Raw genomic sequence first — 14792 nt, forward strand, 5'->3', positions numbered from 1 at the left:
GGGGCTGCAGTCGGGTGCGGAAGCCCGACCCGGAAGCGACGCGGGGAGGGCGCTTCCGTTCTTTGTTCTGTGGTCGGTTGTGGGTCTGTGACAGGCTCCAGCGGGGTCTGGTTCGTGCCCGGCCCCCTAAGCCTTACGTCCCTGTCCCCAGGGTGAGTGGGGCCGCCTCCCGGACTCGGTGAGGCGGAGGCTGCGGTCGCCGGGGAAGGGGGTTGGCGTTCCCACCTCTGCGGCCCGCGGGCCCGGGCCCAGCTCCGCGCACGCAGCGTGGTCCCGCGTGCCCGGATGGGGACTCCGGGTCTGCCTCGGTGTCCCCGCTGCCCCAGCCCTGGTGTTTACAGTGCGCTGCAGATGTGGTCCCTCTCTAAAAGCAGCTACGCCGACCCGGTACTCCGTGCACCGGTGTCTGTGCTGGGGCAGGAAAAGGAAGTTTGTTTTCCCCCGTAACTGGCTCGGAGAAGCAGAGAGAGCAGTGCTGGCTCGAAGTGAGAACTAAGGTTTGGGAGGAGGTGCGAACTCGGGTCCTCGGAAAGATCGCGCGGGGACCTCACCAAGACCCAATGTCCTATGACTTGGTTTAGCTTACTGCCTGTATCAGGCCTCCCACAGAAGTGACTGTGACCTAGATGCACACAGAACCTTCAGTTCATTTCAGCCCTCCAGGGTGCAATGAGAAGACCGTCTGTGATGGTCTCTGCTGGTTGTTAATGGCATTTGTCCCTTTCCTCCCCTCACCTCGTGAGTGTGTTAGAAATACACCTCACCTGATGTTTCCATTTGCCCACTTTCCTTCAGCACCGGTAACACCTAAAGCAGTGGCTCTCAACCTTCCTAATGTTGTGACCCTTTAATCCACTTTCTCATGTTGTGGTGACCCCAACCAGAAAATTATTTTCATTGCTACTTCATAACTGTATTTTTGCTGCAGATATGAACCATAATGTAAATATCTGTGTTTTTCCATAGTCTTGGGTGACCCCGGTGAAAGGCTCCTTCAACCCCCAAAGGGATCTCGACCCACAGGTTTGGGAAACGCAGACCTAGAGTGAATCTCCTGCAGTTAGCCAGCCTTGCTTACTCACATCTGTAATCCCAGCACAGAAGCAAATGAAGCAGGGGTGTGATATAAATTCGAGGCCAGCCTGTACTGCACAGTGAATTCCAGGCTGGTCTGCCCATACTCGGAAGTCCTATCTGAACCCCCCCGCCCCCCAAAAAAAAATGCCAGGAACTGAACAAAAGGTGCTAAATTTCCAATCATTGCTACTTTAATCATACAGGATTAACTCCAAAGAAGGAAGAAAGGGTCCAGGAGTTGAGGCTACCGTTGAGCTGTCAGGTGGAATTTCTTGGTCCTCTGTAGCCATTTGAGTTGGCAACAGGACAGGTAAAAGGCCCTGCCCACAGCCCAGATAGCAGGGTTACAAAAGATTCTATTAGAAAAGTTGTTTCCTGACTCAGACACAGAAAGCTTGTTGGTTTTTTTTGAGACAGGAGATCCCTATATAGTCCTGGCTGTCCTGGAACTCTATGTAGATCAGGCTGGTTTTGAGATCTGCCTACCTCTGCCTCCCAACTACTGGGATCGAAGGTGTGCCTCACCATGCCCAGCCTGCCTTTTACTTTGGAGTCAGCTTTTCAGTTACGTGTGTTTTGTGTTTCTGTTTCAGGCCCATACCACCCACCCCAAGTTGCTGGTTCAGGTTTTGTTTTGTTTTTTCTTGAGGCAGGGCTTCTCTGTGTGGCCCTGGCTGTCCTGGACTAGCTCTGCAGACCGGGCTGGCCTCCAGCTCACAGCCTGCCTCTGTCTCCTGAGGGCTGGGATTAAGGCATGCACTACCACCACCACCCAGTAAAATGTTTTTGGTTTTAGTTTTTTCGAGACAGGGTTTCTCTTTGTAGCGTTGGCTATCCTGGACTTGCTTTGTAGTCCAGGCTGGCTTCAAACTCACAGATCCACCTGCCTCTGCCTCTCTAAGTGCTGGGATCACAGGCATGCACCACTGTGCCCAGCACAATATCAACAGTATACTTTTTTCAATTTTAACTTTATATGTATGGGTATATTGCCTGCAAGTATGTCTGTTCACCAGTTGTGAGCTAGGAATTGAACTTTGTTCCTCCGGAAGAGCAGCCAGTGCTCTAAAACCACTGAGCCACCTCTCCAGTACCTTTGATTGTCCTTTTTGTAATGAGGTCCACATCAGATTGCTCTGTCTCTGTTTTTCTTTTATGTGTGGGTGTTTCCCTGTGTGTGTGTCTGGGTACCACGTGCATGCGGTGTCCCCATAGGCCAAAAAGGGGCCTCACATTCCCTGGGACTGGAGTTAGAGATGGCTGTGAGCTATCATGTGAAGGCTAGGAATCAAACCCTGGCTTCTCTGGAAGAGCAACCAGTGCTCCAAACTGCTGACCATCACTCCAGCCCCTTGTTTTGTGAGACGGGATCTCTTGAAGGGCTAAAAGAAGCACAATTGTTTTTGTTTTTGTTTTTTGTTTTTTGTTTTTTGAGGTAAAGTTTCTTTTTAAGATTTATTTTTATTTTATGTGTGTGGGTGCTTTGCTGCATATATGTCTCTGCACCATGTATGTGCCTGGTGTCTGTGAAGGTCAGAAGAGGACATTGGACTCCCTGGAACTGAAGTTCCAGATGTTGTGAGTTGCAGTGTAGGTGCTGGGAATTGCATCTGGGTCTTAAGGAAGGGCAACAAGTGCTCTTAGCCACTGAGCCATCTCTAGTCTCAGGGTAAGGTTTCGTATGGCACAGGGTGGCCTTGAATTCCTGATCCTCCTGCCCCCTCCTCCCTAGTGCTGGGATTACATGTGCAGGACACCATACCTGGCTCAGGTCAGTCATGTCATTCTAGTGAATGACATCCATCTTATTGCTACACTTGTCACTCAGAATGTTGGAGCACGGTTTGGAAATCTGGATTCCTTGTGTGGTCTCATAGGGAGGAAGTGTCATATTCACAGGGATCTAAAAGAATAGCCCTCTGTGTTTCTTCTTGCTCTTCCTGCATAACTGAGGTATAGTTCCCTCTTTCTGAAATCAGGAGGCATTTAAAAATTCAGCTTTGATCTCTTGCTTCTACAGTGCTCCTTCTCCTCCACATCCCGCTTCCTTCTGAGTCTGCAGCTAGGAGAGCAACGACCAGAACATTTCAGTCTCCCCATGGAAACTCGGGCAGCCCATGCACCTCCGGAACCTCAGCCCCTGCTAGAGAGTGGTAAGGTACGGGCTTGGGAGGGGGGTTATTTCTGTTTTTTTGTTTTTTGTTTTTTGTTTTTTTTTTTCTCTTGCTTGTGTTTCTGTTTTTCTTTGAAATAGGATTTCACTTTGTTGCCATGGCTGGCCAGAAACTCACTTTGTGACTAGGTTGGTCTGAACATAACAGATCCACCTGCCTGTGCATCCTGAGTGCTAGGATTAAAGGTGTGGGCTAGCACACTTGGTATGCTTGTTTGTTTTTTGAGACAGGGTTTCACTGTGTAGCCCAGGCTGGCCTTGAATTTTCCATGTTCTTGACTTGTGTGTGGAGTTTTGGACTTAAACAGATGTCTATTGCCATGCCCTGCCTGATTCATTCTCTGCACCCTCCTCTCTCTGTCTCTCTCCCATATTTATTTATTTATGTTGAGGCAAGGCCTTGCTGTGTAGCCTTGGCTGGTGGTCAGGGACTTCCTACACTGAAGGACTTCCTATATCTGTAGACCAGGATACCCTGGAACTCCTAGTCATCTGCCTGCTTCTGCCCCCAGGATGCTGGCATTAAAGGCACATGGTACCACACCCAAACCAAGATAACCTTTTACTGAACTAATTTTTTTAAATCAAACTTATTTCCTTTGTATGTGATATGTACAGACATGTGTGCCACAGAGCGCCAAGGTTCACGTGCAGAGGTCAGAGAACCCTCCGAAGTTGGTTATCTCATTTCCCCCATTGGCTGTGGGGTGGGTAAACATCAGGCTCAGGCAGTTAGCTGATGGCAAGTGCCTTTGCTCACTGAGCCCTCTCACCTGGCCTGAACTCCCCGTTTGAAATATTTTGTACTATCATACAGTACATATATATAATAAGGGGTTTCATTACATTTTTGTCCTTTTTCTTAAACATTAAAGGGTTGTGGGGTTGGAGAGATGGCACTGGGTAAAAGCTCTTGCCACAGAAGCATGAGGACTTGAATTTGAATCCCAGAAGCCACATTAAAGGCAGACATATAGTGAGACTGTAATCATGCAATCCCAGCATCCCTGTGGAGAGGTGGGAGGAGAGACAGGAGGATCCCCAGAAGCTCACAGGCCAGCTAGCATGGCACACGTAGCAGGGCAACAGCAAAGATACCTGTCCCAAACAAGGCAGAGGCAGGGACTGACACCTGAGGCCATCCTCTGACCTCCACATGTGCACCGTGGCATGCCTGCACCCACAGTCACCCCCGGCCCCCAAGAAAAAACAAATTCCCCAAACACTAGAGAGTTTTGGGAGATAGGACTTCTGGGTAAGTACGTACGCTAGGTCAACATTCAGCACCTCTGGCTGCGGTTCCCATGTTTACCAGGAGAAACCACTGATGACCTTTCTGTCAGATGGGGTTATGTGTGGTGGGGTAGGTGCTGAGAGACAGCAAACTTTGGCTGGCGAGGAAGTGTGTGGCCACGTGCAGAGGCAGGAAGCATTCTATTGAATAAAGACTGGTCTGCGGGTGGAAAAAGGTGTGGGTGTTGTGTTTTCTGTCGGGGTTGAGGGAAGATGTTCATTTTCCTCTGTAAGGAATTCCTACAGGAGTTTGCATTCATGGAAGGGGAATGGGAACACAGCTGGTTCCCGGCCCAGCGCGAGGCAAGGGCTTGAGTAGTCAGAGGAGCTGTCGATGGAGTTCAATGGGAGAAACCTGCGTACGTGCCCAAAGCTGTGGGTTTGCTCTCTAGCACCACCTGGGGGGGGATATGGATCTAGAAACATCTTTCATGAAAGCAGAGACGGGGCGGTGTTTTGAGCCGCGTGACTGTGGATCACAAAGCAGGTAGACTGATTCTTGGACCTGGTATTGTCCTTCAGCTCTTGCTTCTTCAAAAGTCCCTTCCTTTACTGACAAAGACAGTCTGGGGGACAAGATGTTGGCTGCTGCGCTTCTAAAGGCCAAGTCCCAGGTAAGCCATGGTTTCCTTTGTTGTGTTTCTTTTTGTTTTGATGTCTCAGTCAGCGTCCTAAATTCTTAACTATGTCCATCAAGACCACGGTTCTGGGGCTGGTGAGATGACTCAGTGGGTGAAGGTGTTTGCTGCCAGTCCTGCCAACCCGAGTCCAATCCTTAGACCCACATGTTAGAGAGAGAACTGACAATCACAGTGGTACCCTCGGCTACACAAATGGATGTTAGTTTAAACACTGCTTCTGATACGGACTCTCCGAGGGCAGTTAGGCTTTCACCACACCATCAATGCTCTTGTGGACGCTCACGCTGGCGCTGCTCTCACCTCTCCCACTTGCCAAAGAGGTATTGCTCAGTGCCATCCTGGTTGCTGTTTGGTATTGCCAGTCCCATCCCTTGCCCTGAAATTGCATGTATGGCCATGTGACTGTTTCAGGAGCTGGTGACGTTTGAGGATGTAGCCGTATACTTCATCTGGAAGGAGTGGCAGCGGTTGGCACCTGCACAGAGAGACCTCTATAGGGATGTGATGCTGGAGAATTACGGGAATGTGTTCTCCCTGGGTAAGGACCTGGACTCTCCACAGAACCTGCTGCCTCTTGGCTTCAGGGTGTGCTTGTGTCAGTGCAGTGTTGGAAAGCTCTGATGGTGCAGAAGACCCAAGTTCAGTTCCCATTACCCACATGGAGGCTCAGAATTGTTTGTAATTCCATTTCAGGGACCTGAAGCTGTCCTCTGGCTTCTGAGGGCACCAGACACACACATGGTGCATACATACATACATGCAGACAAATAATCCTTCACCTTAAAAATAAGGAAATGTTAAAAAGAAAACTAATAACAGTAAGAATGATAACTCTTATGTACAGGGAGGTTTCGTGGATATCCTTGCATTTAATCCTCACAGTAACTCCATAGCGGAGGTGGTTAGTCTGATCCTCGTTTTATAGGTGTGGAATGTGATGTCAAGAAATGCAAAGCAGGAGTAGAGAGATGCTCGGTGGTTAAGAGCACTGGCTGCTCTTCCAGAGAATCCAAGTTTGATTCCCTGCACCCACATGGCAGCTCACAACCTTGTGTAGCCCCAGTTCTTGAGAATCTGATGCCCTCCTCCAGCGTCCACAGACACCAGGCATGGGTGTGATATACACACATGGAGGCAAGACACTCATCTATGGAAAAAACACACAGAGCCCCTTAGCAGCCAGCTGGGCATGGTGGCATATACCTGTAATCCCAGCACTTGATAAGTAGAGGCAGGAAGACCAGCTGTTTCGTGATCACTACATAATGGGTTTGAGACCACCCTGGACTACATGAGACCTTGCCTCAAACAAACAAGCAAACAAAGAACTTAGATGCTTTCTCTGTGCTGCTAGAGCTGTTGAGTTCTTGAGCTCCGGTGTTTTTTCTTGTTACTTATGTCTTTGTGGGGGGGTATGTGTGTGAGTTTGTGAGGCAGGGTTTTACACTGCAGCCTAAGCTGATCTGGAACTGATTAAGTAGACCAGGATGGCCTTAGGCTGTGTAATCCTTCCACTTCAGCCCCTCCAGTGCTGGGGTTATAGGTGTGAGTTACCTCCTCTGGCTGAGCCCCCGTGACACCTGGTGCTTATGGTCCCTCAAGAGACTTTTCTTCAGCCCAACTGCCTTACTTTGCTTTAGTTACACATACAAGTTGGAAGGCCTCTCTTCAGGCCAGCAAAAAGGCATGTGCTTCAGGCACTGTAAACATAGACACATGACTATCTGTCCTCTGCCTTATTCATTTTCTCACAAGCATCATATGACACTTGCATTTTTTTTTTTTCTTTTAGATGGTGAATCCAAAACTGGAAATGATCAAGTAATCTCTGAGGGTATGGGGTTATGTGACCTGATATTGGGACGATTCCGAAAGGATGTTTCTCAGGGTCTTAAGTTTGAAGACACTTATGGACAGGAAGTCGGTCTGAAGAGGCAGCTGGGGGACTCCTCTGTCGGAAGACGGAACAGGAGAATACAAGAGCTTCGCCAAGTGACAGTTGAGGGGAAGCTTGCTCGTATGGGGAACAGCTTCCCTGTGAATTCCAGACTTACTTCACATCAGAGATTCCCCATGGGAGGCAGACCCCATAAGTGTGATGAATGTAGCAAGAGTTTTAATCGAACTTCAGACCTTATTCAGCATCAGCGAATTCACACTGGGGAGAAACCGTATGAATGTAGTGAGTGTGGAAAGGCCTTCAGCCAGAGCGCGCACCTCATTCAGCACCAGAGAATCCACACTGGAGAGAAGCCTTATGAATGTAAAGATTGCGGGAAGACCTTCAGTTGTAGCTCTGCTCTCATTCTCCATCAGAGGATTCACACTGGGGAGAAACCTTACGAATGTACTGAATGTGGGAAAACCTTTAGCTGGAGCTCCACCCTCACTCACCATCAGAGGATCCACACTGGCGAGAAGCCCTATGCTTGCAACGAGTGTGGGAAGGCCTTCAGCAGGAGCTCCACCCTCATTCACCATCAGAGGACCCACACTGGAGAGAAGCCCTACGAGTGTAACGAGTGTGGCAAAGCCTTCAGCCAGAGCTCACACCTCTATCAGCACCAGAGAATCCACACGGGCGAGAAGCCCTATGAATGTATGGAATGTGGAGGGAAGTTTACCTACAGCTCAGGCCTTATTCAGCACCAGAGAATCCACACGGGGGAGAATCCCTATGAATGTAGCGAGTGCGGCAAAGCCTTCAGGTACAGCTCAGCTCTTGTTCGCCATCAGAGGATTCACACTGGAGAGAAGCCTTTGACTGTAACGGGTGTAAGTGAAAGTTCTTTCAGAGGGTCTACGGAATTAAACATCAGAGAATCCACATGAGAGAGCCATGTACCATTTCTCTCACTTGCTGAGTCTACAGAGCTCTTGCTTTACTTTTTAATAGGACCAATTCAGGATGTGTCCCACCTTAGACCATTCACTTAGAGAAGGAGGGACAGATTGGGAAAATGAAAATCATCCTGGCACAGTGATCACCAGGATTTCTTGAAAAATTGTGAGGCAAGTAGCAAATTAAGCACTGGGAACAGAAGGAAGCTTGGAGGCTAGTCACCCCTTTTTGGAAAGGGGTTTGCACTAAACCATTTTCTCAAACCAGAAGAGCCTTTCTTTCCAAGATGGGATGGAAGCTCATTAGCAACAAAGTTCCAAGGATTCAGCTAGTTGGAGTCAGTCTAATAAGCACAGAAGGCAGAAGGAAGAATATTCTGGGTCATCGTAAGTTCTGGGAAAAGAAACAGAGACTAATTTTTGTTTTGTGTTTTTGAGACAGGGTTTCACTTGTAGCCCTGGCTGTTCTTGAACTCACTATGTAGACCAAGCTGTCTTTGAACTCAGAGATCCAGCCTGCCTCTGTCTCCTGGGTGCTGGGGTAAAGGTGCTCACAACCGTTCGAGGCCCCTACCAGCTGCATTTCAAAGCCGCTCTTCCTAACCCAGCTTTAATAGTGGACAGAGAATATGCTGCTTTGATACACGATTCCGGGAATTCAGGAAATTGGGTGCTGATGGGTTTATTTTATTGGGGGGAAACAAAACAAACAAAAGACCCCAACAGGGGTTTCTAGAACAGTGAAACCATGCTTTCAAGAGGAGTCTGGCTGTGCCGTAGGCAGACCCCACATCTTCCCTTGTAATAGGACTGACTGGGAATCTCAGAGCAGTACATAGCCTGAGGGAGATCAGAAACATTTAGCACTGGCCTGACTCCTGTCCTCTTTTCTTCCTATTCCTGTGGTGAAAAGTAATGTAATGTCAACCTCTAGTTACTAGAATGTTCTCAGGGAACTCACCTACCCAGCTTGTCCTGCCCTCTCACACCCAGGTTCTGGAGCTCTAGATTCCACCTCTCACAGACTGGAAAGCCGGAGAGGGACTGGGGTGCTAGCTTTGCAGCAGGCTCCTCACTGGGTATGGGTGGTGCTTCCTGAGTGTTCCCAGCCCAACGGATAGCTTCCCATAGTTGCCCAACCCTGCTCATCCTGTAGCATAAATGAAATGCACTGTTAAACAGAACAGGTTTTCAGAGGGGAATGTTCCTGTATGGGAGTCAAGTGTGAGTTAAAACAGCACAGTGAGTGCAAATGGAATCCAAAAGTGAGCTTTGAAAAGTTTATTTGATAACCATTTTTTGGTGACAAATTTGAGGTTTTCCTGTCGCAGCTCTCTCAATCTCTTGTACACACTGTTGTGGGCTGTTTAAATACTTGCAGCTATTTCCACCTTCATTCCTCATTTAGGGATTTGTGAGCTGGAGACCCTTTTGTGTGGTATAACGTCAGACTGGCGGTGAAACCTAAGAAGGTGTGCTTAGCTCCTGTGTGGCAATGGGCAAGTTGCTCTGTCTTGGTTTGATTGTAGAAGGATGTCACAGCCACAGAACAGGAAAGTTAGGAAGAGACTGATGTTAAGGTGGATGTGATCTCACTTTCTTTGTAGGGTATTGTAACAGATCATCTAATGAGTGTCTTTAATTTCACAGAATTAGGGAACTGGTCCTTTTGGCTCCGTCAGCATTTGCCAGGCTTGGTGGTTCAGGTGGTTCAGCTACTTGGGAGGATCACAAGTTCTAGGCCTGCCTGGGCTATAAAGTGAGGTTAAGGCTGGCTCGTGCATGTGAGTAGGAGGTCCATTCCATTGCTGGCACTCTCATTACTAGAGATTAAACTGAGCCAGATTCTGCCTCCTTGTCAGTTTTACTATCAGCCTCCAGTTTGTCTTTTTAAGCAATACAACATAATTTTCTATCAAAGAAAAATTTGAAGAACATTTTCATTTATAGCAAAGGAAGTTTTATTTCCCTTCTTCTGGAGATTAAACCCAGTATCTCACTCCTACTGGGCAAGAATTATGTATCTCAGCCCAGGAGTTTTTTACATTTATTTTTGGTGTGTTTATTGATGCGTGCATACACATGCCATGGCATGCACATAGAGGTCACAGGTTGACTTGCAGGAGTTGGATTTTTCCTGCCTTGTGGGTTCCAGGGATGAAACTGAGGCTTTACTAGGCATGGCAGGAGTAAGGGTCTTTACCATCTCTCTGATCCAGGATTTTTATTTATTTATTTTTTTAATTTTTGAGGTTTTTTTGAGACAGGGTTTCTCTGTGTAGCCCTAGCTGTCCTGAAACTTGCCTTGCCTCAAACTCAGAGGTCTTACCAGCCTTTGCCTCGTAAGTGCTGTGATTAATGGCAGGTGCCACCATCGCCTGGCTCAGGAATTTTCATTTAATTTTGTGGTTCATTTATGAACCAGGACTGACCTTGAACTCCTAATCCTCCTGTGTCTACCTCCCAAGTGCTGGGATTACAAGCACATGCTACCAATAGCTGGCTAGGAATTTGCTTGTAAAGCCTTCCATCTCCAGTGACACCTCTGAGGTCCAATTCAGATGGCTGTGATAAAGGTTCTAAGCCCAGAGCCTAGTTTCGGGTGCACTTCTCAGGGAAGAGGACCAGCCGTGCTAATGATTGGCGTCTTACTGGATTGTTTCTTTCTGTGTATCAGAGTTTCTCTGTGTGGCTGTGACTGTCCTGTAGACCAGGCTGGCCTCGAACTCACAGAGAGCCACCTGCCTCTCTCCTGAGTGCTGGGATTAGATGTTTAGATTGTTTATTTTTGACAAACAATACGAAACAAAGAAGAAAAGTTGTTTTTCTTCTGTTTCTGTTTGAGGTGGGACCTTGCCATGTAAGCCAGGCTGTCCTTGAACTCCATCCTACTGCAGCATTTTCAGCTTTGGAGATTACAGGCTGATCTGTTATGACCAATGTAAAGATAGTTCTTAAAAGCTCTCCGGGGGGAAGGAGGGGGGAGAGGCAGGCAGATCTGTGTGAGTTCAAGGCCAGCCTGGTCTACAGAGCAAGTCCAGGACAGCCAAGTCTACACAGAGAAACCCTGTCTCAAAACACCAAAAGCTCTCCAAGGACCTTTTTACGTAAATAACTTAAATAGGTGTTTCTCCCCACTTAAAAAAAAAAAAAGGCCTGAGGGCCAGAGATGTAGCTCAGCTGGCAGAGTGCTGGTCTCACTTGATAAAGCCCTGGGTTTGACCTCCAGCACTGCAAGGCTGTTGTTGAGAGCTACATGAAAGCCTGTCCCTTTCCCACCCCCAGTAAACCCTATGGTTTTGCTAGGTGCATTGGTGCATTATTCAAACTATGTCAGTAATGACTCAAGAAGTGTATAGACTATTTTCACACAAATGTGATTGTGGTTACTAGGATAGTTTGTCCTTTTCTAGAACAGCAATTTTCTTAAGATGCTCTTTTTATGTCTGAGTTTAGGCCTGAGAAAGCTGTAGAAGGGCCCTGGATCCTGTGGAGCTGGAGTTACAGGCAGCTGTGAACTGTCTGACAAGGGTTCACAACTGCCAAACTTGGGTGCTGTAGAACAGTATCTTAGTTACTGTTCTGTTGCTATGAAGAGACATCATGGCCAAGGCAACTGTTGTAAAAGAAAGCATTTAACTGGGGGCTTGCTTTTAGAGCATTAGACCGTGATCATCATTTCAGGAGGAACTGGAGCAGGAGCTGAGAGTTTTACATCTTGATCCACGGCAACAAGCAGAGAGAAAGGGAAGAGAAGGGGAAGGAGAAGGGAGAAAAAAAGAGACTGGTCCTGGCGTAGGCTTTTGAAACCTCACAGGCCACACCTAATCTCTCCCAAACAATTCACTGAGCAGTAAGCATGTAAGTTTATGAGACTGTAGGGGCTATTCTCGTTCAGACCACCACAGTATCTACGCTTACTGATGAGCCATCTGCCCAGCTTAAGTGATGATTCTTAGGGCCAACTGCCTATTAAGCCAAACATGGAATCATCCCAAAGGCCGTGTTTTGTTCCTTCTCCTCCCTATAGCTTCTCAGTCAACATCTGATCCATTCTCATGACTCCTGAATTGGCCTTTGCCTTCGTTAACTCTTTTGAGGACTTTGGTGCCAGCCTCACAGTGGGTCTCTGCAGGCTGCTTTCCCCATACACTTTCTCCCTGCCTGTGTATACTGTACTGTTGCCCTGGCCAGATAACTGACCTGGATAAAACATCTATGGGTAAGCACCAATCTTAGCTCACAGCTTCACCTATTGTGGATTCCTCTTTTCCCAGGTTATTCATTTATTCTACAAATTGAGTATTACGTGATGAAATGACATTGCCTTTCCAAATGTCGGACATTTTAGAATCTGTTTAATGTTGCTTTCATATGTGAGCATTTTTAGACTAACTTGAAGATCATCAAAGTAATTCCTCTGTGGCCAGTACACAATCCATTCCACCTGTGATGCTCTTCAAATTGAAATACAGGGGTTTGCGCTATGGCTCAGTGATCAAGAGCACTTGCTGCTCTTCCACAGGACTGGAGTTTGGTTCGCAGCACCCACACTGGCAGCTCACAATCACCTGTAACTCTAGCTCCGTGGGATGTGATGCCCTCTTCTGGCTCTGCTGGAACCTGCACCTGTGGGGTGCGCACACAGAATTCACAAGGTTGAATACCTTATAAGACAAATGAGCAGGACTTGGACATCCGTTTCTGGCCCTGCCATGACTTCAGTGACCTAAGGCTTTCATGGGAGGTGGTAGAGATTACTTAACCGAAATGGAGTTGATGCTAGTCCCTGGTGGCCTTTGTGATGCTGGGATGTCCTTACAGCTGAACAGGTAACATTTGAATAAACAGTCCTTTACCTAAGCTACAGATCCACAGCTGATGTCCTTCAACAAGCCCACCTACTTGCTTGGTCCGGCCAGAAACCAATCCTTGACTCATGAGGCTGAACATGGTGGTTAAACCGTACGGTGAAGACTTCACTTTGTGGCGACCAGGAAGACAAGACAGATGGCATCTGGGACTAGGTATCTTCTAGGGATGGATTCTGCCATCCATTTCCTCCATCTAGGCTTTCCCTCCCAAAGTTTCCACCATCTCCCCAAGTGCCGTACCCAGTGAAGACCAAATACACAACACATGAGCTCATGGGAGATCACGTACTGTAGCACTGTGTGTGACATGGGTTTCTGTGTTGTTCCCTGGAAGAAATGCCTAAATTATTTATTTTTTCTGTGTGTATCACAGGAGGTCCCATGTAGAGGCCAGAGGTCAACTTTAAGAACTGGATCTCTCCTTCCACTACACTGGTCTGAGGGATCAAACAGCTTGCTATATTTGTGCCTCCATCTGCTGAGCCTCTCACTGTGCAGAGGGCTGAAATCTTTAACCTGCCCTCTTCCCCCTCCATCCCACAGACCTTGCCTTGATGATACAGAAGTACCATAGTTACTATAGAACACTATAGAATTCGTCTTCCTCCCCTAACCTACCTACCTAAGAAATTCCTGTGGGAACCTTACTGTATGTTCATTGTAATTATTTTGCCGATGGGGATTGAGCCCAGCCTCCGACATGCCAGCAAGGAGGCTACCCCCAAACTCCGTCTCCAGCCCCTTGGTTACTGCTGAGACGGGGTTTCTGGCACAGACTGACCTTCAGGGGGTGCCGCCTGCCTGGACCCGGACCTGGGCAGGCACTGCTACTAGGGCCTGGGATTGCCAGGCCTTTCTTACACGTGACATTTTCCATGGAGCCTTTTCCAGCTTACTGTGCACACCAGCTTCCACCCTACCATGTTAATCTCCCCCAGGTGCCTGTGCAGTTACTGCATGAGCGTGTGGCTGATACCCACTGCTCTTTGACTCACTCACCGTGGTGGATTAATCCCCCCCCCGTATCTTTACACACCACATGCATCCACTTCTTCCACAGCGGGCAAGAAACGGTGGAGCTTTTTGACCTGTGGTCCTGACCACATCAGTCCAGCTCCACGAGCCTGATTAAAGCTTCGTGAAGCAGTGCACGTGACCCCAGCAGTCCTACAAGTAGGACAGCGGTGACAGGGAGAGTGCCTCGGGCCACGGGCCACCTTGGCTGGAATACAGACCTCCGTACAAAGTGGAAGGCTAGAACTGACTCCTGCAAGTTGTCCCCCGACTTCGGGACCAGGCAAACCCTCCCGCAGACACACCCTGCACACACAAAGCGGGGCTGCAGCCCTGTTCACAGAATACCTGCCTTGCAACCATGGAGCCCAGGGTTCTACCTCCACTGTAAACAGTGTGGAGGTTCAGGCCTGTGATCCCAGAACTTGGGGGCTAGAACCAAGAGGATCAGAGCCTTTGAACATGGGGAGCTCAGGGCCAGCTTGAGTCAGAGTTATATGGAGAATTTTTCCCCCCAGAGCTGAGGACCAAACTCAGGGCCTTGCAACTTGCCACTGAGCTAAATCCCCAACCCCGGAGAACTTTAATGATCCAAGCGGACCTAAATGAAAACTGTCCATGTTATGCAGTTTTCATTTACTTATGTACATGTACATGTGCCTGCACATGCGCACTAAACTCAGGCTTACAGGTGTCTGTAGGCCAGAACAGGGTGTCAGTCCTCTGGCACTGGACTTAATGTGCTATATGACTGCTGGGAACGGAATTCCAGTCCTCTGAAGAGCAAGGAGAGCTCTGAGTGTTGAGCCACCCAGCACCTTTAATCTTACTCTTTAAGTTGTCGTTATGCTGAGGGACACACACATCCCATGTCACACA

At 48.2% G+C, this 14792-nt stretch overlaps 1 protein-coding gene across 3 annotated transcripts; it reads left to right on the forward strand.

The window, feature by feature from the left end:
• The first annotated feature begins 24 nt into the window (after positions 1-24).
• Znf3 (zinc finger protein 3) lies at positions 25-14792 on the forward strand. 3 transcript variants are annotated; one of them, XM_021661810.2, is made up of 5 exons: positions 25-152; positions 3098-3230; positions 5066-5157; positions 5596-5722; positions 6977-14792. In XM_021661810.2, exons 2-5 carry the CDS (start codon positions 3176-3178, stop codon positions 8014-8016), a joined length of 1314 nt encoding a protein of 437 aa, XP_021517485.1. In that variant the 5' UTR covers positions 25-152; positions 3098-3175; the 3' UTR covers positions 8017-14792. The 3 variants fall into 3 exon arrangements, with proteins under 3 accessions (XP_021517485.1, XP_021517486.1, XP_021517487.1); XM_021661811.2 differs by lacking the exon at positions 25-152 and adding an exon at positions 465-1387; XM_021661812.2 differs by lacking the exon at positions 25-152 and having other exon boundaries at positions 3104-3235.

Source organism: Meriones unguiculatus, chromosome 15 (genome assembly GCF_030254825.1).
Source record: "Meriones unguiculatus strain TT.TT164.6M chromosome 15, Bangor_MerUng_6.1, whole genome shotgun sequence".
In the NCBI taxonomy this organism is placed as follows: Eukaryota; Metazoa; Chordata; class Mammalia; order Rodentia; family Muridae; genus Meriones; species Meriones unguiculatus.

Excerpts from the sequence above, each read along its gene's own strand:
- Znf3 (XM_021661810.2), top strand. The coding sequence starts at position 3,176 with ATGGAAACTCGGGCAGCCCATGCACCTCCGGAACCTCAGCCCCTGCTA. Across the intron at positions 5,158-5,595 it reads TTCTAAAGGCCAAGTCCCAG|GAGCTGGTGACGTTTGAGGA; the intron begins GTAAGCCATGGT and ends TGACTGTTTCAG. Across the intron at positions 5,723-6,976 it reads CGGGAATGTGTTCTCCCTGG|ATGGTGAATCCAAAACTGGA; the intron begins GTAAGGACCTGG and ends TTTTTCTTTTAG.